The sequence below is a fragment of the Barbatula barbatula genome, assembly GCF_947034865.1.
Source record: "Barbatula barbatula genome assembly, chromosome: 15".
NCBI classification, from domain to species: Eukaryota; Metazoa; Chordata; class Actinopteri; order Cypriniformes; family Nemacheilidae; genus Barbatula; species Barbatula barbatula.
The window spans coordinates 5,156,616-5,183,807 of NC_136778.1; the positions used below are offsets into that span (position 1 = coordinate 5,156,616).

The window sequence follows — 27,192 nt, forward strand, 5'->3', positions numbered from 1 at the left end:
CATTTACTGTTAGGTCTTGATGTATTGTGGGTGTGTAAAACTGTATGAAGACCCAGTTACGCAACAACACAGACATTTATTATAGTCTAATGACATTTATATCTGCCTTTATTTCCAGCACGGAGATTTAAAGGCAACATGACACGCTTTATCACCACGACACAGGAACTTGGCTGAGGATTGTAAATGCAAAACAATTTCAAAGTCAAGTTTGGAATGCAAACACATTCTGTTCGCAGATTACAAATTGATTCTGCTCAATATGTAATAAAATACAGGGTCAAGTTAAATCATAACTGGCAGCTTTTAAAACCTATAGATTACAGCGTAGTGCCAACGCTGAAATGTACATTATAAACTCTCAAAATCTATTTTGAAAACTAAGAATACAAGTTATTGTCATCACATTTGTGTAGTCCTAGATGGATTTAATCTTTCAACCACGGCTGAAGCATTACTTTGAATATATACTACACCCAATAAAACACCCACCTAATGTCACACCTTAGTCCAAGTGTTGGCTGGAAAATACCAGGTGATATTCATTTGCATCCACAATAAGGGAGGAAAAGATTCAGGCAAATGCAGATGCATGTAGTGATATCTTAGTCTACCTATACAGATAAGTGCAATGCCCTTTCTACTACACTTCAGGGCAATGGCAAGCATTGACGATAAACAATGACCATTAAGCTGCAAAGTCATTCATGAGAAACGCAAGTTGAGCAGAAAACAACAGGAACTATTTATTGTACTGAATTGCTTCCGGATTACTTTATGCACAATGACCGAACCAACTTCTTCATTCACACTTGGTTATAAATATGGCCAGTTAGGCTAGTTAAAATATCCCATATAACAGAGCATGTTATTATTAAAGTGGCTACACATACAATTTCTTTGATTTGCAAAAAAACACTACATTTCTGTAATGTTAGTCAAAAATTCCTGAATCCAAGACATGGAATAAATCAAGAATATATGACGGTGAGGGGAATACGGTTGAATGCCTTTCGAATTTAGTTAAATAACATAAACAGTGTACATTAGAGGTGACCAATTGATTTGGTTTCAATGACAGTGATTTGTTTATCCATGGTTTGCCCCATGGATAAATGCTAACACTATGCTAATCCTCCTTAATTTGAAGGTTTTAACTACTGCCAGAAACGCTTGTCGTCTGCATGATGCTGCATGATGTGAAGCACAACCAAAAAGCAATTCATACTGTTAATTAAAGTGAGAATTACTATAAAGAACACAACGCACAGCACATGTTATAAGATCAAAAAAAGATTTATTGTTGATTACAATCATAGCTAACGGCAAAAAGTGGTGTTAATATATAATCTAACTGGAATCCTTCCACCCGGGGCATATATAAAGACAGTGAATGTAGCAAAAGGAAAAAATGTCTCTGCATAACGCTCATGTTTGAGGTGAGAAACAAGAGTTGTTCTTTCTGAGATATCCGACGTGCACCTATACCCATGCATGTCTAACCATACCGGTTAAAATCAGCAAAAGGAACATTTAAAAATACCCCAAACCATGAATATGTATATGCACTCTTCAGAATTTGAAGGGGTCTTTCACATGCACCTGATATTTCTCAGTTTGGTATCTTTATCTCACCAGTCCAGTAATGAGCATTTATTGACATTCGATAAGACAGAAACAGATGTTGTATTGAGTGATGTGGGAGTGTGCTGTGGAGTGTCTCTTTTTGATATAGCTGAGGTTATGGGGAACTGGACCTTTTTTCAGTTCCAGTGGGCCAGATCGCTGATAAAGTGGCTTTGGGGGTTGACACAATGGTCTCATTCTTTGCCAGTGGTTAGTAGCTTAAGGGCCTTCTGCAGATTCTGGACGGCAGTGCCCACATCCTCGTACTGCAGTGCGCTGCCTGCGTATTTACAGTATTTCTGTGCTCGGGTAAAGTCCTCTGGCGTAAATCGTACTTCACCTGTATGAAACAAAAGTTTGCATAAAAATGAGACAATTTAATTAGAAAACTAGTGCAAACTAAATGCAACTAGAACCATTTTTAAAAGTTAGACACAGCTGTAAATTTCACAGTTTCACAATTTCATTATGTAAATGATTATGAAATACATGCTTTTATTATGATTATGAAACACATCTCATTTTTTAAAAAAATTTTCATGTACATTAGCATTACTAACTAAGATGCAATATTTTAAAAAGCATGCGTCTCATAGTGACTTATGTGTGACATAATGGATGCTAAAATGCTCAAAATGTGTTAAAAATGCCAAAATGGTTCTATTTATGACACATTTTACAGTATGATTATCTTTCTGCTTTTAGTATTAAGCATTTTATCGATTCCCAAGGAAAAATAAGAAAAAAGGACCGTACCCACATGATACATACATGTCTCACCAGCACACTAAATTATAGGGTGAGCTGAGGTTGAGCTACTTTGTGAACATTTAAATTCAGGCATTTGCCAGTAGGCATTTGAAACATTATAGTTATAGTCCATGAATGTCTTTACCACACTGTAAACTCTGCTGGCTCTCACAACGACACTTTGAGTGACAGTTTGAGTTGAATCCATAATGTGGGAGCACACTAATGACCTGGACAGAGACGACCACCAAGACACTCTGAGCTTTCAAAACACTTTAGGTATATCATTTCTGGGAACGAAAGAAGACCTCTGGATCACATCTCCTCCACAATTAATATTTAACCATAATGCTTTCTTTGCCTTAGTCAATGGCATTGCTTACAAATCAATTTAGCTAATATATGCACAGAGGGTTTTAACCACAGAGCTGTCTTGAACATTTCAACAAGTGGATACTGGTAATGTTACAACTTTGGTTCTTATTTTCAACGGTTGATTCATTATAGCTGCAGAAAGACGAGAGTTGCAGCTGAAGATGCATTTTGGATGATGTCCTCCTTAGATCAAGACTAATCTACTTGGCTGTATGATAGATACAAAAATAAAGTTCAAATTAAGTAGATCAATGACATAAATCAATGACTTATTGTTTGATTGGTGCAGGATGGTAGATATTTATACATAGGACTTTTTTCCATTTTCCAAAGTGTTTTTTTTCCTTAAATGTTATGAAGTTATACATTTAGTATTACATTTAGTATTTGGATAGTTCAACCAAAAATAAAAATAATTCTGTCATCATTTAATCACCCTCTTGTCATTTCAAACCTGTATGACTTATTTTCTTCCGCTCAACACAAAAGAGGATATTTTGAAGAATGTTAACTGTTCCCCATTCACTTCAATTGTGTGGATACAAAACCACTGGAAGTGGGGACAATGCTGTTCGTTTACCAACTTTCTTCAAAAAAGTAATTCTGTCTTGATGACAGAATTTTCAGTTTTGGGTAAAGTTACACTTTAATGCTGGTGTTGGCCATGTGATAAAGGGATTTTGTTGGATAATTAAAGTGACTGTGGTGATGTTCTCTACCTTGGCACTAGTTGTATTTAAGAACAGGTTTGTTACGGTTTACTGTAGAACTGTTATCTCTTGGGCATATGAATGACCTGGAGTTTCTAAGATTACTTAATCACAATTTATATCTAACAAGTGTCTTTGTCAACTCATTAAAACAAAAGTAAAGCATAAGGACTCCTATATTACTATAAATTAAAACCCCAAAGCATTACAGATTTGACATTTAAAAAAAATACAGTAAAAAAATATACAGTAAAAATCAAAATTGAGCTCTAGTTTTAAAGATAAAGACCTAACCTAAGTGTCTATGGTCATAACCTATTACAGTTATTTTAAGCTTTATCTTCAGAGCACAAAGACCTTGTTTTTCCTAAACAAGGAAATCTGATCGATTTGCTCAGACAGTGTAGTTTATTTTGAGTGTATTGGCAGCTACCGAATGAAAGAGAGAAAGGTAAACTGAAGGTGCTGATCAGTAGACAAAGGACTAATGGATGCCAGTCAGATAAAAAAACTGATATTTGTTGATCTTTTCTGAACAAAGCCTTTTTGACTCCTAAAAGTAAGCGAGACACAAAATCACTGACGGTTTCATCTTATAAAAGCTTATTACTGTATCAGTTAAACTATTGAAGGCTTCACTTAGCTTTAAAAACACCTTTAGACTTTGCAGTGCTCAGGGTTGACATCCGCGATAATCTTCTCACCTTCAAGCCATGTGACACATCCCAATTACTGTCTTACACAGCCGTGTTTTATTCTTCAAACCTATTAGACAATGTCATGGCTGATTTCCTGTCCTTGGAGGCCTTTGATGTCTGGCTTAGAGGATGCTCGAATAAACAATTTGAAGTGAGACAATGCCATCGATTTATCTTTGTATGTGATTTTAAGTTTTTTTGGGTATGTGCCTAAATAAATGTGAAATATTGAATTTGTAATATTAATGTTTATTACAATATTTATGCATTGTTTTCCCTATTTCCCTTTAACTGTGCACTGGCTGTGACTGCAAAAAAACTTTTAAAAGCCAAAATGAAATCAGTAGAAACTTTGTTTTCAATACATGTCAATTCAGTACTGGAAGGGCTGGAAAAGCAACTTTTCTATATCACAATTGTAACTGGAGTAATTTTGTTTTGCAGATCTGACTTATAATAATAGGCACTATTATTGTGTATCATGACCTCACAAATTACTTAACTGGTACACCGATTGCCAACACTAGCTCTACACACAGGCTGCATGAATTCTTATTAAAAGTTCATTCCACTGACATGGTGAGGGAATTTTTTATTTTGAGACCTGAAGCTTTGTCTGTGGCTGTTCTTTTCCCACTCACTATGGAAAACAGTGAATCTGCTTCTCATAAGGCCTTCATTTATTTAAAAAAACAGTCTATTTTCGCCTCTGCCCATAAGAGCTAAAAAATCTCATCATGTCAATGAAAAGTGATTTTATCTTTGTTAAAAAGTTAACAAGAAGGGCTTCAAAGCAGCACTTACCTTCCTGGGTATTGTTTAGGAGCGAAGGATCAATCACTGGCATGGCTCGTGGAACAGGAACTGGTTTGACGGGCGGCGCTGTTCCGAAACAGAGAAAAAAGTCCATTAGCTCATAACTGTGGATGCACTTTTACATTTGCATACTGTGTGACTGTTGATAGGGTAACGAAATGGATGATCTAACCAATCTATTTATATTGGACAGATTCACAATCAGATGTGCCCAGCGTGGTCTTTCCACGAAGCAAAAGGGGCAAGTAAATGAAAGAATTTTCATTTTTTAAGAATTGTTCCTTCAACAAGGTGTCAAACACAACAGCAGGGAAGATGCAATAATACCCATTACGTTTTCCAGGTTTAAAGTGAGATTCTCTTAACAATTTAAATGACTGCACCTCTGGAGTGCCATGGTATGGATTAGTCATTTTCGCCATGCCTGGAAGCTGAGACACTAATCACTAGGGACATTCACCATGGGAAATGCACCCCACATGGGGACATTGAGCCTGCCTTTCTGTTCTTTATAAGGTAGAGCTGGGAACACAGGAAACCTAAGGAGGAAATATAGATCCAAACACACAATAGCTCTGCCCCAGCCTTCCCAGAAGTACTGATTAACCTGTACATTTGTGTTAGGGATTTGGATTGTTATGAATGACAATGAAGAGTGTGTTTAAGTGACTTGCTATACTACATTTAGCTGCTGTTCAAACAAATTAAGAATTTGTTAATCTTTCACTGAATGCATGGCAACTGCCCATAAACAATTCATGTTATTTCTCAAAAAAGATACAATATATGTAGTTGAATATTTAATTAAAGGTCCAATTAGTACTTTTTTGGAGGATCTATTCTGCCTTACAAAGGCAAAGTGCAGTAACTAAAAAACACTGAAACTGAGAAAAATGCCGTCAAAGTTTTCACACCAGCCTGTCATAGCAGCCAGTTACTGCAATTTTGACACTCTTGTTTCTCAACGTGACAAAATCGAACCAGGAGACTGGTCGAAAGACAGAACAGATGTTACAAAGCCCATTTCACACCTTATGTTAATTTTTACCAAATGTGTAGTTATTGAACTTTGCCTTTGTAGTGCAGTATTGACAGAAATACAATATAATAAATGTCTTCAGAGTTGTATAAAGTAAATAAATAATGTTTTTAATACCTTAGAATGAGCAATTTCTATCAACATACAACGCCTTAGTGTCCCCTTACATGGAATTCGCCATGTTGTTTCTACAATAGCTCTAAACAGACAAACTGCTCTATAGAGCGTTTTTCGTAAATACTGTACGTTATTTCCTTCAGCAAAGAAGCGAAAACGTAACAACATCTTAGTCGTGTGTCAGCCATCAGAGTGCTTTGAAAGGGAGGGGTGGAGTTGCAATCCGCTAAATTTCATACACTGGACCTTTAACAAAAAATCAGGTGGACTTAGGTGTGATGCTTGCTTACCTTCTGGAGGAGGAATATCTGCAGGTGTATTGGCCGGGGCGTGTGACCCTGGGGGTATCTGAATGTTACTGAAGTTGGATGCTGAGGGTTGGTTGCCATGGAAAGAAGGCTGAGAATGGGGTGGACCCTGAGGAGGTTGTGACGGTCCACCGCCTTCTGCGCCAAATTCATCATCTAAGTAATTTAAAAAAGCACAAATGTTGATTCAAACAGCTTTACAATCATTCTTCACTTGTTAATATAAGTATTATAGAACATGCAGTTCATCAATTTATAAGAGGTTTTACACCCTACAGCCATTACTACGGTCATGACCATAGCACTACAGCTGAAGAAGCTCTGAACAGACTGTTGCCATCAATGATCCGGCTTCTCTGATTTCGATATGTTCACACATTTACTGAACCATGCAAACAGATCATGGAATTTACTACCGATGAAGTTCCTTAAATCTAGACGAACGCTTGAGGCAGAAGAAACAAAGCACTAAACTATATAAAACCCATTGTAACATTTGGAAATGGGGAATGTTCAAACATCTAGTGACATTTTTGATTTATTTGATTTGACATCTCATTCCAGTGCTATGCTTTGCCTCAAAACCCTGGAATAAGTTAGTGAAAGCAGTTATTACATGGAACCAATTTCAATCAATTGCAAGCTCAACCCTAAGACACCCCAAAATGAGTGACGAACATAAATAAATAAAGACATAAAATAAGCGGAGAGCGAAGAAAGGAGCTGGGAATTCCAATAAACTGTGGGTTAGTTCTTCCATTCAAGATATTACGACAATCCCACATTCATAATGCGTTTCTGAAACCCCTGAGCAGATTCTATTTTGCAAAAATATTGTATTACACTTAAACACACGGTTCAGAGGTTAGCACCGTATATATTTGCCTACATCAGCAACATTTAATAACAACGTAAAACTTATAACATTCCTTCGCCAGGAACGAATAAATGAAGCAAATGAAAAACACATTTCCAAAGTCTGTCGATTTAAACCTTTTTGGTGTTTTTCCATTCCCAGACTTGTGTCAGGGGGTTTATTTTCATAATCCGCAGTGAAATAATAAGGGTGGGGCAAGTCAAACAAACATTAGGTGCTCATGAAAATATGGCCTTCATAAGGTTTCTGTGCAGAGGGGCTTGATCTGCGACAGATCTGGGGGATTCCTGGCTGATCCTGGAGGAGAGTTTCGCTCTGGGAGCGAAGGCAGATGAGGAATTGTGAAACAGGAACGGGGTAGACTCCCTGAAGACCATAGGCTGGGTCTCTAAAAACAGCCGGACTGTAAACTGTGCCCAGGCATGACTATAGACAAGATAGAGGGAGGATGCGATTACCATTGATACCAACACAAAAAGCCATCTCTTCTGTTCTTAGGACTAATGATCCACACACACTGGCCATCTTGAAAGTATCCTGAAAGCAGGCTGAATATATCATGCATTCTTTTGAAGCAATTATGAAAATGTACTGGATGCACTGAACCTCTGCACCTCCCCAACAAGTTATATTTGGGAAGGTCGATCGCTTTAACTGACTTTAAAACTCCATTAAAGTTTTCACAGATGAGAATTATCCAAAGGCTTTGTTTTTAAGCAGGTTTGCAATAGAAAGAGAGTCCGCACTGGCTCTAGCACTCTATGGATAAGCAAAAGTCCACACGAGGCTTAAGAGGAGCTCTGAGCCAATAAACCTCTGTATTTATTATTGATTTGTGCCGATTGCTGAGGGGAATTATTATATGTTTCAATGGGTGTGCTCAACCTGAGACTTGTCTATTGGCCATATTATTGTGACCTACATTACACAAAAATTATGTATTCCAAGCTAATTAGTGGCAGGGAGGGAAAGGATAAATTGTGAACAGATGGAATTGCTTTAGTATGCAAGATGCTTGGAATATTGCAGTCATGTCATCTGGCACCGCATGGAGTTTATAACAAGTATGAAGCATGCTTGATACGTGTGAGGAAATACAGCAATAGCTGGGAGACATTTAAGGGCAGGAGCTAAACCGCAAAACATTTGCAATATTAATGCCCATTGCTATTCATATTCATAACTGTTCCTTTAGAAACATCATTGAATACAAAGTTTTGATTTTAAAACTGGTGGTATTAAGTAGTTACCTAGGAACTTTAACTTTATGAAGTGCCTTATTATAAAGTGTACAAATTACTTTTGCACAAAGCAATACTGCACAATGGCCTTACTGTAAAATGAAATCCAATACTCATGTAATCTGCAATTACAATAATTCATTTGGCAATTACAATCAGTATGTTTTCCATGACCATTAAACTTTGGTGTACATTATATACGATTAACACACAACATCATAACTGTTCATAACTGTTAAAAGTCATTCAAATCAGGCTACCCATGGTAATAAATGTATAAACCCATGGTCAATTTAACACAGCCCAATTGAAATGGTGGAATCCTTCACTTTCTACTTAAGAAAAGTCATTTAGACAATGATCTCAGCATGTGTATATCGTGCAGTTTGCTAACTTAAGTGTCATTTTTTCCAAGCCGTACTTGTACCGACACCCGAGCTCATTTCTATTTGACCCTATTTCTACACACGCCAAAAAACTTTCCATTGAGTCAAGGCATGAACGTAAAGCATAGTCCAGGAAACTAACAGCTACTGCACTATTGTACATAAGGAATAACACAGGTATGTTAACTGAAACAATTGTTAAAGATTTGTTCTCTTTCCCCTGAAAAACTCCTTTTCCCATGTCCTGCGGCTTGCCTCTCATGCATATATCCATGTAAGTGGGAAAGCCAAACGCATACAGAGCGGAGACAATAACGCTTGGATGGTTCTTAACATAGCAGAGGCTATTCCCACATGATAATTCATTATTCCAAAAGAAAAAAAAAACACCCACGTAAACACACTTGGTGAGCTGTAATTTACTTTGTTGGTGGAAAAGAGTGGCTTTGGAAAAAACAGAAATCAATTATGCTTATTACAACCTCCACAGGAGCTACGTTTTGGCTGTGTTATCTTGGCGTACTGGTTGGAATAAGAACTAAACTTTATAATTGTCAGAGGGATCTTGAAACAGAACTTGTCCTGATGCAAGTCTTAAATAGGGTCTTGTACACAGAATATAAACATCCCAGCATATTCTTTTCTCAAAAGGATGTCCGAGGAAAATGCTGTTTGACAGACATAAGGAAAGAGACATAGGTGCTTAAGCACACCAAGGCATAAAGAATGATATCGGTTTTCTTCTGGCAATGCAGCGCATCAGTGGGAATAACCAAACATGAGGTCACCCATTAACAAGAGGGGCCCAGCTGCGAGACGTAAAGCAAGACAGAAAATACCATTACATATCATTACTACACGAAGCAACGGCACTTACCAACATCAGTTCATTATAAAATAACTTTGATTTAAATTCTGAACAAATGATGGAGGCAATATTATGCAAGAATATCACACACTACAGTAACATACTTTGCACGTGTCTACGTCCCAACGGCTGAGTGCGCGCGTGACTTCATCTCTGACATGAGCAGGTCAGGTCAAAAGCAGCACGCCCAGCAGATGTGGAGGGGGGAGTGATCTAACTGCACCCCATCTGCAGTTACATCTCACAAACCATCAGGACGATCTTTCACTTTCAAAATAATGAATCTTTTCAAATGCATTAGTCTGTATCCTAACATTTACATTATCGCTAAAGGCTCTTCATAATGATATCAGGCTAAAATAGTCGTATTTTTAAATAGAAGGGTGGTATTTTAGTGACTACCAGCAAAAGGCCTTCTTCAAGAATTTCTTGACTCATAGTTTCCCATTTTAACATTCTGCTTTATACTGTAAAGGACTTTATTCTGTGCCAGTGTTATTCAATTGTTTTTCTTTAGATCCAACCATGCTCTCACACACCCGTCTATAATTTCCTACTAATCCTAAACGCTTGGATTAGTTGGTTCAGGTGTGTTTCATTATGGTTACATCTAAACCCTCCAGAAACGCAACTAACTTAAACAAGGCTTAAAGGAGGAAAGCGCTTTAGTATTGCCTTTGTGTAAACACTCTCTTTAAGAGGATGAAATGGTATTTTCTTTTCCAAACGTGCAAATCCAAATGTTGACTAATGCTGGCCTTATGCGCATAACTCGATACAGAACGAATCCATTACCCGAGCCTATACCAATTTACTAAGATTGGAATGTAAACAACCAAACAAAGTAATGAGCTTTGAAGGCACTGCCATTTATTTGTGTGTTCCTTCTAGTTTCTTCTTGCAGAAACGTAATGTCTGATGAGACTGCTTAGTTACATGTTTTTCCTCAGTCTTCACAATACTGATGACTGATTGTTCATCGGTGGACTTATTATACTAGCTAGGTCATCTAACAGTGGATAATTTTCACGATTAGAAGAGGTGGCAACCCCTGTGAACACAGCAAATCACTACACAAATAACAGCCCATGGGGGGGTCATCTCCTGCGTTCCCAACTTTGATAAGGCACACAATGTGCTAACATTTACATAGCTGCGCTGAGGAAGCCACTCAGTGGTTCCCCGACTAGTGTGTATTTTGTTAATAGGAGTCACAGGATCGTTCACGGGGAGCAGATATAATATCAGCGCTTACCATATGCTTCCCCCTCCATTCCAATAGGACCAGCCTGTGGAGTCTCGCCACTCTTCAGACAGTTGTGGATGTATGCGGCCTTCCACTTTGCATACTTCCTGTGCTGGATGTTCTGGATAGGAAAAAAGGGGAGGAGTCAATAGGTGAGTCATTAAGATAAGAACTGTTCAATTAGTGAAACGAAAGGGACGGATTAGACTTGTTTATTTGGATTTAACTAAACTGATGAACGATTCACTCATGTAGAGTGCATTCACAATTCACAATACTTCACAGTACTCTCAAGTGTAGCACTAAATAAAGTTTCCTTCTTACAAGTAATCCAATATATTTCAACTCCTTGTGGCATTGTCAGAGAGAAACAGAACAGTAATGGAGGGGGCTTCTGAGGACTCATTGTATGGGTTAGTGTTACACAGAGACTGTTCAAACAGTAAATCCAATGAGCTATCTACTGTAGGAAAATGTCTGGCCCTTAGGGAGAGAAAAACACTCAATGAAACATTGTCCATCTTCGGACACAGGTCACTTCCCCTTTGTATAAAAGAGACATCTGCGACCATGGCGACCAGTAGAGATGCTCTAAAAGGCACACTGGTATCCAAGAGAGATTCAACTGGTGGATTAGCAACACTTTCCAGGCACGAGTTTGCCAAGAATCGCCACTTTAAACCTCAGTGTACATTGAGAGTGGTGAGGCGTTGTCAATCCTTGGGTTCTGCTTTACAGTTTCCCAGCAATTTCCATGTTTTCACAGCGGTTCTCAGATTTGACCTAGGGAACGTTGCTATTGACGTATTCCATTCCATTAGACATTTTCACGTTCCACTAAATTAGGTGAGCTTGTGTCTCCGTGCCATCAGAAACAGGGTGATTGTGTCAAAGAACACAACTCAGACCCATATTTACAAGGAAAGTTCACCCAAAAATGACTGTCATCTGTCATCATGTCCATTCAAAGCCATATGACTTTCTTCTGTGGAATACAATTTAAACTTTTGCAAGAATATATTGGCCGGTCTGATCATATAAAAAAGGAAATGAGAACTGGGGCTCATCCTAAAAGTTGCCCATGTGCTTTATTTTAAGAGGTCTACATTCACACTTTAACTCTGTCGATATTAATTGGCCGATATTGGATTAATTTAACACCATCGGCTATAAGATGAAAAAGGATGAGTCTGATGTTTTATAGACCTATGATTCCCCGATGAGGAAAGCTAAGATGGAAAGCTCTGAATACGCAAGACAATGGCTCTGAATACGCTGCTCCTTTCACACTTTACTTCTCTGCTCTCTGCTGCTGTTTAGTTGTCTTGTCATCATGTGACTCATGCAGGCACTTTTGGCTGCTAGACTAGCGCTTTCACTGAAAGATTGCAGAAAGAAAGATGGCCAGCATGTGGAGTTAATTTACCAATTCAAAGTGTTGCCCTATCTCCTTACAAAATAATCTAAAACAATCCAATTACACACTATATTTGTGCGCTACGACTTTAAAATTCAGCCCTGCAAACTCGGAAGAGGTGAAAAGGTTGACAGCCATTCAACACGGGGGATCTGTATCGTCATTTTCTTCAGGCTTTTGGCCTCCACAAGTTTTTTAAGTGCACCACAGGAAAAATATGGAGAGATAAAGTGCAGGACCTGATTGATGCAAGATATAAGAGCTCAGAAATTTGTTATAAAGAGCTTTCATAAAAAGAAAGGTCAAAAAGCAGATATATGCAAAACAAAAGTAATTCGCGCGTAAATTACATACAAAGTCAATGCAAAGATGCGTATAGACGCAAACTCACGGCAGGCAGTACGAATAACGGGAATAAGGTGATTGCGAATGAACAAAAGACATGGAACGTGATTGTTCACGTTTGGTGTGAACCCAGCATAAGAAATTATAGAAATATTGTATAGCAACAGTCACCTTTGAAGAATGTCATGTTGTCTTATTATATTTTTTATCTGAACTTGTGCCTCTCTTAAAATGTTAAATTAATCCAATTCATGTTCAGTTCAATTAATTTAATTCAAAAAAATTAGCTAGTATTGTATAGTACTGTATGTAATTGACCAATATCGGTATCAGAATCAGTCGATAGTAAATTCAGACTGTGAACTGAACCAACCAATTTATAAACCACTTTAATTACAAACTTATGAAAGAGTGCTGGGGCAGGTCCTAACACAAATCTATTGTATGTATTCAGAAAAAATATAGTGCAACAACAGCAGTCCTGTATGATTTTTGGTGTTGATGTTTATGGTGCTTTTTGGTCATTTTGAAGCTTTACTGCCCAGGTTTTTATTTATTTTATTATATTTGCTTCCCACAGATAAAAGCCACCATAGGTCTGGATAAATATGCAGTTATTTGTATTTATTCTATTTTGTGAGGTATATCACTTCATCATAAAAAATACTATGCAGCAGACAATGTGCAGAATGAGAAGCTTCCTCACCTCGTCTGTTAATTCACCAAAGACACTCAACACATCAAACAGAAGGCTTGCAGTGTAGAAGGACTTGATCATGTTTCTGCAATCAAAAGACACATTTAACTGTTAACACACACACATATAAATATATATATATATATATATATATATATGTGTGTAATATAAAGTGAATATATTACAAATGCTTTTTATTACTGTGAATGTATTAATAGACTGTTAAAATAATCATATAATTTGAAATGAACCTTCCTTTTTTTACAAGACCTGCTTTTGTTAGAAAGTCATCTTTAAATTCATCTGTTCTGTCACAGATATTTGTTGAAAAAGTACTTCTGACATAAATATCAAAACATTACCAACGTTAAGACAAGCTAACTGGTATTTTGATCGATAACACATCCCAAGAACTACATAAATCTAAATAAGATATGATCAGACATAAATAACTGCACTGGATCGGTGCAATACTTCACAAATACTTCTCATTCGCAGTCCCAACTCGCAATCTTTTCTTTTTGATGCGCTTTTCTATTCACACATGGAACCTATAAACACACCATTGCAATGCTGATGAGGTCATACCAGGGCTCCATACCAGCCTTCTTACTTAAATATCAATTCTAACAAAGGTTTGTTTAGGTGTTTTAAATTTCCTATGGGCGCTATACAATTACCAAGAAAGTCAGGTATAGAGAAATTCTCAATAAGCCGCCACGTGTTACCATCCTGGAACAGATTAATCACAGTCACACTTCACTCAACACCCACTTTAAATTCAAGGCTGGAAATATCTGCTAGACTTAAACAAACCAATTCTTTTCAAACTAGTCAGAAAAAGCATCCTAGAATTGCGTTTCATAAAAGTGTAAAATAATTTGCTTCTCAATCTGTTTACTGATCAGCAAACTGCTCACAAAATGACGGTCAAAATGTGCCCCTGAAAAAAGAAACTGCAAATGCTAAATTTTAACACCCGCCAGACAGAGTAGGCGGTTCTTGCCCAGAATAGCCAGCAAAATAAACCAGCGCTCTGTGAGAATATACTAGAAGTGACTTTGCCTTTTTACTGCAGATAAATACAGATAATTTACAGTGGTTTATATTTGTAGATTCTAGGAGTATATCAATCTTTTCATGAGATTCCCATCGTCACGCACCTTACTCAGGTCAGAACATTGACTTCAAAATAAAACCTTTTCCTTGCTGACAATATTGGCATTGCATGAGGAAAACCCTAAACAATGTTTTCACCTTTCGCATTGTTTAAACAAACCTAAGCACATGAATACTTTTTGAGGAGTGACCTCTGGACTTGAGTGTATGCAGGTCTGACAGCTTCCTAGGGCGAGATTGATCTCTACTCTAAACCTCATGGGCAGGAAGAGGACAAAGAGCACAAGTATAAATGTGCTATGCAATATCAAAGTTTGTGCGTTTCAGGACTTGCTCGTCTTTTAAAACACTGCTGTTGTTTTCTCGTATGCCTAAATCAACGGTTAAAATCCACAAACTGGAATTTCCCATATCCTTGCACAACATTTGAAATGCCGATATCTATGACAACATCCTCAATTATATTGACCCTTCTACGATTTTATTGCTTTTAAGCGAACGTATTATAAACATCCACTCAGACATACAGGTTCCATGTATCTCACCACAACCAAGGTAATACCTTGCCGGTCCTCATAACCGGAGGTCTGAGTCATTGCCAGGTATTCAGCTTCAGGACCCTTTACTTGTCGTACGTCGTCTATGACGTCACCGTCCACAACAGCTTCATTATACTGCCGTGACCTGTAACGCTACACCTGGCTAATCCATGCCTTCTCACTTCCAAACAATCGTCCTGTACAGAGTCAGCCTTGTTGCTAATTTTAGCCTGCGACTGAGTCGCTGTATGTGCAATAGCGACAGTGGGATTTTTCAGTGTCACGGTTCAGTGAGAGGAAACAGTAATCAGGTTGTGCACATTCAAACGGCTATAAAATAACAAAACAAATCTACTCCAGTTTGGGAGATGGATTTGCATTCCAGAATCCACCCAGATGCTGACTTACTTGTGGAAACGTCCCGATCGGTCTTCGCTATCTGCATAGAGGAACATCTTCAGGGCATAATTCTCGATGTGGGCATTGCCAACTACTTCTTGCGAGATGGACTCGTGGTCGCTGAGCTCTTTCTTCATCTGAAAGGCAGAAATCAGAAGCACTTATTAGTTACTTTCGTGTGTAGTTCCCACACTAATTGAAATTATGTCTAAGGTATTGGGCAATAATGTAGCTCAGCGTGACAAAACTGCACAATATTAGATGATTGTTCTGCAAAGCTGTAGTTTCCATGGCAGGACTCATTAATTCCTGAGATGCATCAGGTACTTTGATTCCACTCCAGGACTCTCGAGTAATTAATATCTTGCTGTAAAAGTGAGTCCATCTGGAGACCTGCCAACTCACAATTAGTGGACTCATTCACCCAGCTATTATTATGATCCTCTCGACGACACCAGATGAATACATTTGTAACTTTATAATTCACACAAAACTGTTAAAATGCAGGACAACAACACTTGACAGTAAGCACTAAAATAGGCTAATGTTCTCCTCGCCTCTAATAATACTGAGCTCACTAGAACATGAAATACGTCTGTTTGTTTCCCTGGCATGCAGTTTATAATAAGACTCGCCTTTGGACTTTGTCTTTCTCCATGTTGGTACATTGACAATAAATGTGCTGTATCTTTATTTTAAATACATTTCAGATTATAGAAATAAAACCAAAAGCAATGTTTGAGGTGGTCCTGCATCAAATGGAAGGAAAACCTCTATCTAGGAAAACCATGAAACACACAGACCTGAACCTGTTTTTTATTTAAAGGTTTGAAATGGCTGGCGCCCAAACGTTAAAGCTTTAGCCAGTCCGAGCTTTGACTTCCTTTCTGCGATGTTACAGTCTGCTAGAGAGCGTCAGGTTTCCTTGTAAAATCACGAAAGCAAATACGACTGGTTACATTACAGCAGGTGAAACCTGGGCACCTGAATGGATTCACTGTTCACGTTTTAATAGAATGTTAACCAACTTCACGGAAAAGCCCTGCACGGCACAGTGTGTCATTTGTGCTGTTTCGCAGAAGAATACTGTATAAAAACATAATTCGGAAGGAAGTGTGCAAACACAAGAGGGAAAGCGAGATTGAACTCTGTCGGTCGCCACATAAAATCGACACTCGTGAAACTAGATCTTGCCGCTGCACATGGACTCTTTGGGGTTTGCTCAAAATCCCCTCGGAAAAAAAACTCTGGAGTCATTTGAAAACTGTAGGCCAGTGTTACTGAAGGTAGCTTGTTCTTTGAGGAAAAAACTGAGATGGTACTATGTGCAATTTGGAAGGAACTTGCTGATATTTGGTACGAGTGCATGGTATAGGCAAGATTCACTTCCTGCAAGTATTTTGATTCTCTGTGTGAGTCTCCTGTGTAAGATCAAAACACCCTTCAGGCCCAGATATGTATCCAGCAATGCATCAGCAAATCTGTCAGGTGGCATCTTTGTATAGGCATGTGGATGACATGTATTCTATAAGCTTTAAGGTTTTACCTCACAATCGTTTTAAGGTTAAGAGAAATAAAATACACATATGTCTATCATTGTTTGTGAGTTGTCATCTTAATGACAGCTGGACATTTCACATCATGATAAAGAGCAGAGCTTCACCTTCTCATGCAGGTTACAGCAGAACTTTGCTTTAGACCTTTTGACCGGATGTGCCCACCAGGATCTGCCTCTCCACAGGCTGTTGTTTCCTGTCTCTGTGACATTTAATGAACTCCGCTAAGGCGATAGTAAAAGCCTGCTCTGGAGACTGCGAGGTCTCCATTCTCGTCTAATTGGTTCCGAAATGTCTATAACAGTGGCTCTGCATAAAAGCAAAGCTTCTTTTAGCTTCCTGCTCCCTGTGTGAGGGGACCTATAAACACAGCCTTTTGAACTGTGATAAGAATACAGTGCCCTTAGTGCAAACGAAAGGTCACTCATCGCTTATTTGGAAATAAATGCCAGAGACATAAAAGAACGCACTTTTTTGTCAAAAGGTTCTCTGTGAATTGTATCGTATTGCTGCTAGGCAGTAAACAAACCAATATTGTTTCTATGAAGATCAAGCTAAGTATTTACATAAAAGCACATTAAAAATTTGAGTGTTCTCAACTTACTATTTCCAATTGATCCATTAGTTTCACAAGAAACTTTCGGCACTCTGGTGATTTGCTATCTATTTTCATTCCCGTCTGCATGGCGTAAAGTCGACCTGCAATACATTAAAGTGAAAACCCATTAGAGTCAAATGAACAAACCTAGAGACAGGCATTTTAATTAAAATTTCAAACACAGAAGTTTTGTCACATTTTATCAAAGCAACACACACTGGCGAAGTTTGGAAACGCCTCACTTAATGAATCAGCTTATGCTAAAATGGCTGAACATTTGTCCAATGGACTAATTAACAAATGTTGTATGTATTTTTGTACTTTCCTCCCATGGATCATTTCTAATGGACGTCAGAGACTAGTGCTAAAGCAGCCAACATGTGTTTTGCTTTTATGTGTCTTTGCATTAGACCGCTGGAGTCCAGTCATCAGTTGGGGTTACAAAACATGGTCAAGCCCCGACATCTGGTAAAAGGTGTTTTATTTGCCACATGTGCAACGTACAACAGAATTCTTCCTGCTTTTTGTAGAACAATATCATAACAGTGGTACATGGAACTGAGTGGGCGGCCCCGAGAGCCTTTGCTGCATATGTCAATTCTGGATGCCCACTTTGAATACTAGCGCTAGAGCTGTAGAGATACAGATGTTAGTGCTCTCAAAATAAGCACAAAATGTTCAAATGAATTCAAAGTAGCATAAAAGAGGAACATGAACCCCAGAGTCTATTCAAATATGAATTGAATTACACATATCCATCAGTCAGCACAAACTGGATGCGTGGTCTGCAAACGTACAGCATAAGTGAGGTATGAAACAGGAAGCAGAGAGTTAATTTAGTAGAATTCAGAGAGGATCACAAACAAGGTCTTCATTACGGGCTGCCTGGAAGACGACAAGACAACAATCAATTGCTGTTATAAGTTCAAAGCCATTAAGTTTGGAGTGTTAAGATTGAAGCAGTGAGACCAGAGCCTTAGGGATATGCTCCAGTAATGAAGATAATATCAGGTCCCACCCACACTTTCACCAATTAAAAAACTCACCTAGGTCAATCTACTCAATCCCTAAGGAAATTAAGATGTGGCCTTACAAAATATTTCTTGGCTTTCATCGAATTTGTGTAATAAAAAGTGATGAACACTTCCCCCATGGCCAAACTTGGCCTAAAGTCGTATTGCAGTAAGAACTTAGGTTCATTTGTTGTTACAGTACATAAAGCTTATGTAAGAAAAAATTATCAGCTAACAAAGAGAACAAACTACAACGTAATTAAAGGACCAATGTATAATATTTTGGAGGATCTATTGTCAGAAATGTAATATAATATTAGGGCTGCAACAACTAGTCGATAAAATCGATAATTATCGGTAATGAAAATAGTTGTCAAAGAATTTCATTATCGATTAGTTGGTCTGTGATGTAACTTGCGAGCTGCGCAGTTAAAAATCAAGTGCGTCTTCTTCCCTCATTTTAAAATGAACATTACCAGCTGCATACAGCGCGAGTTGCGCAGTTTTAAAGTCAGATGTGTCTCTCCGTGCAGCATAAAGTCAAACGTTCCCTCCGTGCAGTTTAGAGGTGGGAAGTACATTTATTTGTGTACTGTACCTAAGGACACTTTTTGAGTATCTGTATACTATACTCTGATTGATTTATCCTAATTCTTTTCCCTTTCCTTCTTTAAAAAAAAAATACTAACCTCCCTATTCTTAGCTTTGTATACTCTGCTAGGCTTTAATGGACTAGTTTTGATGCACTTATGTATTTTGTTGCCTATGTTGTTGTAATTGCTTCCAATGTTTCCTCATCTGTAAGTCGCTTTGCATAAAAGCGTCTGCTAAATGACTAAATGTAAATGCACACTAAAGTATATTAAAAAAAATTCTTGATACTTTTTACTGAACAAATATCTCACTTTTCATGCCACAAAAACAAAAAATAAAATTTTATTCTCTACCACGTTTGGGAGAGACTACTGACTGCTTTTAATATGACACACCTGAAACAACTCAAAGGCCTTGGTGTGTTAATTAGGGGACATCCACAACATTTTGAACATTTAAATACATTTAAATAAATCTCTTATTTGGTTATAAGCCAAAGATCTAATAAAATTTTTTATCCGATTAATCGTCCAACTAATCGATTATCAAAATAATCGTTAGTTGCAGCCCTATATAATACACATTACTATGTCTTCAGAGGCCCTAAACGGACAACCTGCTCTGAAGAGCGTGTTTTGTAAATTCGTAATCTCCTTGGGCAAAAAAGTGAAAACGTGACAACATCTTTGCCCTGTGCTTTGAAAGGGAGGGTTGGAGTGAGCCACTGGTTGCAGTCTGCAACCTCACTGCTAGAGGACGCAAAATTTCATAAGCTGGACATTTAAAGCAGTCATATTACATGGCTAAAACTAATATTATTGTTTGTTTTAGATGTTATGCAATGTGAAAACATGATTTAAGGTTCAAAAAGCTGTATGTTCCACTTATCGTGCATGTTTCTATCTCCTCTTTGCCACATCTCTCTGAAACCCTCAGATATTTTCCAAAGCTCATCAGTCTGAAAAGTGAGGTGTGCTATGATTGGCCAAATAACCAGTGTATAGTGATCGGTCGAATACTGCTAGCGGGTCATAGAAATGTAATGCCTGTTACCATATTGGAACATCAGGTTGTACTGACAGGTACGCACACCTTACTTGCATATACATTTGGTCGGTCTTAGATAAATCATACCACAAACTGACGAAGATTTGATGGTGCGTGGTTACACGTGGCGTTTCAGGCAGGTCTGGGTCTGTGTCTTATAAATCAGAAAAACACGTATTCGTGCCATATGATTGCTTTATTAACATTATTTTGAATTATTCAAAATTATAAAACACATTTTAATGAAAATACTATAAAAACCTGACGTACATAACTGCCAAACTGTACTTTCATATACCATCTGTTATACCAACAAAGTATATAAAAAATGTCTTGACAATCTGTCTTTGTTGTAAAAAGGCTGTGGCAGAGGGCTGGAAAGACAATTTCTTTGTAGAAAAATATCCAAAAGAAATCAAAACCAATTGCACATGCTACGCTGAAGAGACATTTGTTAAACTGTGTGAGAAACTTGAATGGCACTTTTTGAAAGAGGCGACCTTGAAATCACTCATTTAATTCTGATTTGAAACTCATTACCAGTAAAATAAGTGAACAAGCAATTACAACTTCCTGGACGAAAAAAGCAAAGGCAAATATACCCAGCTGCGAGTGCTCAGGCCAAGGCCAAGGCAAACACAGAGTCATCGCTCATAAAGGTGTCTGTACTATATGCTACTTTACAGAATCATGCTGATGAAAATTCAGGCAAGAATTTAAACTGATAACGCCATACTTATATTCACATACTAAAAATTAGTTGATATTATGCAAGACTTCTTTACACTTTGTCCTCAGGAAAGCATCTCTATTACAGGATCTGGGAGAAGACGGGTTACAGTTAGGTTATAGCACAAATGGTTATCAGCTAGATAACCTTGTGTACAAAAAATGGGGTTTCTGTAAATAGCTGAGAGGAAAGGCTCGTTTTGACATAGCCTTTATCTTTTCAATGTCTTCTAGTCCATGTTTCATTAAGAACAGTCCATTTCCTCTTCCATGAGGCCGATTTGCGGAGGTCTGATGTCCATCATAGTAGATCACAGCATACAGTGACAAAGTCGTTCTTTGTAACTGTATTACGCCCATACTGCTCAACTTCCAATTTTCTTCATCTGAAACAATGCAACACTGAGGCCATTCAGTCACAAACCATGAAAATAAAAACTATAATCCATTTTTTGCCACAGGCGATTCTATTTCTTTCTCCGCTTTAATGAAAGTGAGTGAAAGTGAAAATGAGGACAGTGTTACGAATGTCAGAACGGTATTGTTCACACGTCCATTGTACGTGAAAATGTTCTAGTGCGTGGCAAGTGCATGTTTGGTTTTTAAACATTGTCACAAAGCCCAATTCAATTACTTTAAAAAGCTCCGGTCAGGATAGTATCATTTGCATTTTAAAGAATATGGAAAATAATAATATAAGTCGGCCCCTGTTTGGTCCTTTTTCAATAATTCTATATTCAAATATTTGAGTCCATAAAAAAAAGTGGTTTATTTAAATTGAGTTAATGTTAGCCGACAGCGAAGAAAACGCTCTGTTCTTCTAACTCTGTTTACAAATCCCAGATCTGACAAGAAAATCTTGCTTTATTGTTTATAATGTTGATAATAAATAAAGTAAACAGGCTTGATAGACTGTTAAGATCCTAAAAAATACCCTGCAACAAAGATTTGTGTAGTGTAATTCTTGTTTTCCTGTTTAATACGTGACCCTCATCTGAGGACAGGGCTCCAGACTGCGAATACATGGTCGCATTTTGTGACCAGTTTTTGAGACAGCAGGAGCGTTTTTTTTTTTACAAGTACTCACGCATGTGTGACCTGCCAATTTGGATTTTTTCTAGTTGTTATATTTCATGTGAAAAGACAAGTAGTTTGCGAGCCCACCAGTGTAGGCTTAGGTGTGTGAGAAGGGGAACCGTACACGGCTAAGTGACTGATGTTTCTCGCTATGGTCGCATCGGTCACAGCTCAGCTCACCATTGACAAGTTTACAGACACAACGTAAGCGCATTAATAGGATTTGCAGGTTTGCTGTGATGGATTTTTTTGCCTGAGGACGAAAATGTTTAAAACGACACTAACAGTGGAGGAGTTCAGAATAGGCCATTTATCTGTTCAGTGCAGCGCTGAATCATTTCAAATCTGTTTACAACAAGAATGAACGACGTTTATGTGAAGTTATCTTTACATTGTGTTGTGAACATGATGAAGTGTCCTTAATACACAATAAAATAATAAACACGTATTTAGATGAGCCTTTTTTTGCTTTAACACTATAAACAATAAAATATATACTTTTTCATACAAAATGACATGCACATTTTCTGTTGGTCCAAATGAATTCAGAACTAATTTGATCTGGTGTATTCAGAGTCTCTTTACTTAGCACTTAAAGCTTCTCTGTATGCCCAGCCTCTTTTTTAAATGATGAGCAGAACCAAACCACTGTCACCTGCAGTTAAATGACAGGTAGTATTATAAAACTATTTTAAATTAAATTAAATTAAAACGCATTTTAAACTGCAGACAAATCTGCAGAATTTTGTGGAACAATTTTAGCACAGAATTAACAAAAAACTCTTTAGATTCCGTATGACCCTGGTATTGAGTTATGTCATATCCCTCTGAAATGAAAATAAAACTGCACATTGTAATTTCTGTGCGTCAAGTCTATTTATTATCAAAGTATTTGTCAGCTATTTTGTGAAAAAAAATTAATAATTGCATTGCAGGCTGATTTAAGGTGTGTCCCAAAATGTTCTGCTTGCACTTCTAAAAATTAAAAATCAGGGGCTACAGTGCTCCTAGTAAAGAAAGTTAGTCTTGATCCCTGGAGGAAGATATTTACTAATCCTGCTGATCGTTCATCGTCAGCGTCTTGTTTAGCTTTGCATTGCATTTGCATCAATAAATAAGGTTTTTATTTCACCTAAGGAATCACAGCGCGTTTTAAAACGAACAAAAAAACCCTCCATTTATTTACAGGCTAACTTGAAGGCGAAGACCCTATTTGAACTTCTTAGAAGGAAAATTCTGTCTTTAAGGCATGGAAAAAGGTACCAGTCTTGCAGTGAAATGTAAATTTTCATGTTTCAAGTTGTTGAAATTAGCATTACTTAATATATTTTTAACAAACGAATATGTATTTACAAAGAACAACCGCTCCAAACAAGTTATGGTAACTAATTAATTATTGTTAATCCTTTGGGTATAAAAATACTAACGTTATATTAATGTAAGAAATGTTAACGAACTCTGTGGCTCACCAGTCTTTAAACATATGGTGGTGTGAGCCGAGCATAACAAGCCATGCGGGAGTGAACAGAGATTTAGGAACACATTCAAATATTATAATATTATATTTTATGTATATTATTAAATAATTACAAATGAAGTGAAGAAGCATTAAATAAGACGTGAGAACTCTAAGGTCTTCTGTAGCGGTAACTTCTCCCTGTGGTAACGCAGTTTTTATTCTTATGAAATCCAAACACTTTGCCAAACAACCAAGCGTTCTTCAATATCCCAGATGCTTATTCTGAGCGAGTAAGCATTAACGCACGCTTGACGTTTGACGGACGAAAGAGAGTTTGACTCTCTGACTTCAGATGAGGACAAGCCCCGGGTACTTCACTGACATCTGCAGTAAGAACAGAATTGCATATTCAGGAATGTCGGCCCGCGCACTCCACTTTCCCCATTACAAGGATGTTATTATGTAGCGGCTGCTCGGTCTGAAGACTGGATAACGGCCAACAAGAAGCAAGGAAAACAATGTCAAAGAGGGCCTTTTCCATAGGTTTACAGCATGGTGCCAATGAGAGAACTGAAGTTCCGTCAGAGAGACAGAACCCACAACGGCCTATTTCCAATATGAGACAATCCTGAAGACTGACACACAATGTATTACTCAATACAGTCAATCTAAACATGAAGCTGATTATTAAAGCATATAGTCAAGTGGAACACTATTGATGTAAATAGTATGTGCTCTGAATGGAAAAGTGTTCTAAAAGCAGTCTATGAAGAAAATGAAGAAATACGTTTTTCTCAGTTTGCCAAGTTACTGCTTGAAAAGTGTGAACAACTAGAAAAAGTATTTAATCTTAACTCAAAATTTCCATTAAATTCCCAATCAAATCCAGTAAGGCCGAGCTCAGTTAAATGCTGACCTCCAGTGGCACATTTAATTATCAATTTCCAAAAAGCAGCTCCTCAGACCTTCTAGATTTTAAGTGACAGCTCACCCCCAAAAATATTCATTCATCACTTACTCACCCTTGTGTCATTCCAAAGCTCTATGACTTACTTTCTTCTGGAGAACACAAAAAATTATGTTTTGAAGGGCACTGGCAACCAAACAACATTGGCCCACATTGACTTCCTTTGTATGAACACAAATAATCCGCTAACACATTTCTTAAAATATCCTCTTTGGCGTTCCACAGAAAAAAAAGAGTGATACATACAAACAATTTTGACATTTAGACTCCCAAAAGAAAGAACATAAAAACCCACCTTTTAAACATCACAAATTGTGTGAGCAATAGGTGACTCAATGTCTACAATGATCTGTTTTCAGTCTACCTGAGGTGTGCTCTACTGTTGCCATGACAACAGGAAAGCAAAAAAGAACATAAATTCAACGGGGATAATAATGTGATGCTTGGATTTTGCTTTGTAAGAGACAAAAATTACAATTAATCCAACACAAGCTGAGAATGCAGTGCATCAAGGCAATGACACCACTGACAAAGTGAGCCCATGTGAAACTAAATAGAAAGTTTAGTAAAGACCCCCAATCTACCTCAGACCACCCACTGCAACCATCAAAGTTAAATGTATGCTATTGTTGTACTAAATCTGATTCTGAGACACAGTAGTATAGACAGTTTAGCTGGGCTTGTGGGACTTTCCCGCAGTATATAAAGTGGAACATGTTTCGTCAGTCAAAAGACAAGTGAGTTATAAAACATATAATCTGCTTTAGTCTAAATTATTATCTGCTCATATCCACCTGTACATTAATGTTCATAGTGTTAATGTTCATACTATAAAGTCATCTCTATATATTGTTCATAGTACATACCTACTGTAAAATATTTTCATTACTGTATAATATTTTATCAATATTGTTATTCTAACTGTATATCCTGCACTTGCTAATTGCACTTCTGGTTAGACCTAAACTACATTTAGTTACACTGTACTTGTATATGTGTAATGACAATAAAGTTGAATCTAATCTAATCTAATCTAATCTAAAAAAGAAGAAAGAAACTCATACCTGTCTGAAATGCCAAGAGGGAGAGTAAATGACTACAACATTTTCATTTTTGGTTGAACTACCCCTTTAATATCATGTTCAAATAAATGTTCTAGTGTATACCTGTATATAAACAAATCTTAAATACAGGAATAGTACTTGTATAAACTAACTAGTGTTATTACATAAATGTTATCATCCCGCATCATTTGCGAAAGTGCGAAGGTAAATATGAATTAAAAGACCTACAAATATTTGTGTACTACTAACTTAAGTATTAGTATGTTAAAAATAATCTACCATACTCTTAAGCCTGATGACGTCAGGATACCCTGCCGGAAGCATGAATTAATAGTATATTCTCCTTTAAATTCATGTCAACACTCAACAAAACTGCGCCTGAAATGATTCAGCAAATATCTGACCACTAATAGCAACAAGCCAAATAGCTTTCACTTGCCATACACAAGTCTTAAAGCAAGCCTTATGTATAACTAACCACTGTACATTTCACCCATAGATCTCAACACAATTACATTGTCCACGGTGGCCTCTATGATATACTCAAGTTTTATTAAAGTTTCAGCCAAATCTTTCAAACCAATCAGTGTTGCTACATTTGTTGCCAAACTGGTTACAGCAGGAATATACGTTTCAGGGGAATGGTACCTATATAACAAACACTGACTTAACGTGAACTTAAGACGTAAGTTATATATTCGTAAATATTATACACATCTGATCCATTAGTATGTAATACGCGTATGTACATTTAACAGCAACTGTTAGCAAGCCTAGCAAAGAAACTAAGTTAAACACCGAGGCAAAATACGACGGCTAGTGACACACTAAGGTAAACAACAAGTACTTTTACAGTTTAAACCACTCAACCCATCTTTATCAGTGTTATACTGCGGTTACTTGAAATATCAGATTTATTCAGTAAAATGGTCGGCTTATGTTAGTTGACTAGCTAGCACAATAAAGCGGTGTGTTTACACACTTACAGTAATAGGCGACTACGGGGTCTCTTGCTTCGTGCTCCTGCGCAGTTCTTAAATGATGGTGGATCGCTTTTAGCTGAGGTGGGGCAGCCATCCCGTAAAAAAGTTAATGTTACAAACTTATACAGCCGAAAAAAAGACTAACAACAAAGATGACAGCTCCACGAGAAACAGCAACTTCCGCGTCTTCGCGAGAACGCGCAGACAGCCAAGCATATAGTGCCCTCTATAGATGAGGAGCGGTAAGTGACAGACAAAAAAAATACATTTCAGAAACAAGGATCAAATATCTCTTTATATGAAGAAAAAATAACATTTCTAAAATATAGAGTTCACACATTTATGTATTATTATTTATAATATAGTCATATTAACAGTTTTTGTTTCCTTCTCTATTTATGTTTTGTTTTTGCTAAGGCACATTATGTACCTATTCACTTTCCAAAATATTTTTTATTCTTACAATACGTGTGAATACCAATCTCAAAGATGTGTAAATATAAATCACAATTTTAAATAGCTTTTTTTGATT

At 37.3% G+C, this 27,192-nt stretch overlaps 1 protein-coding gene across 1 annotated transcript; it reads right to left on the reverse strand.

Moving 5' to 3' along the window:
- Nucleotides 1–723: 723 nt before the first annotated feature.
- On the reverse strand, nt 724–26,864 carry vta1 (vesicle (multivesicular body) trafficking 1). Its single transcript, XM_079474518.1, has 8 exons — nt 26,664–26,864; nt 17,734–17,828; nt 15,583–15,710; nt 13,526–13,601; nt 11,067–11,178; nt 6,422–6,595; nt 4,964–5,041; nt 724–1,966 (listed from the first exon to the last, which is right to left on the reverse strand). Exons 1-8 carry the CDS (start codon nt 26,752–26,754, stop codon nt 1,821–1,823), a joined length of 900 nt encoding a protein of 299 aa, XP_079330644.1. The 5' UTR covers nt 26,755–26,864; the 3' UTR covers nt 724–1,820.
- Nucleotides 26,865–27,192: the final 328 nt, after the last annotated feature.

What these genes read in the sequence shown, in the direction of transcription:
- vta1 (XM_079474518.1), bottom strand. Translation starts at nt 26,754, where the DNA reads ATGGCTGCCCCACCTCAGCTAAAAGCGATCCACCATCATTTAAGAACT. An exon ending in TTGGTGAATTAACAGACGAG is followed by an intron (nt 11,179 to 13,525) that starts GTGAGGAAGCTT and finishes TTTCCTATCCAG; the next exon opens with AACATCCAGCACAGGAAGTA. An exon ending in CCTAAACAATACCCAGGAAG is followed by an intron (nt 1,967 to 4,963) that starts GTAAGTGCTGCT and finishes TGTTTCATACAG; the next exon opens with GTGAAGTACGATTTACGCCA.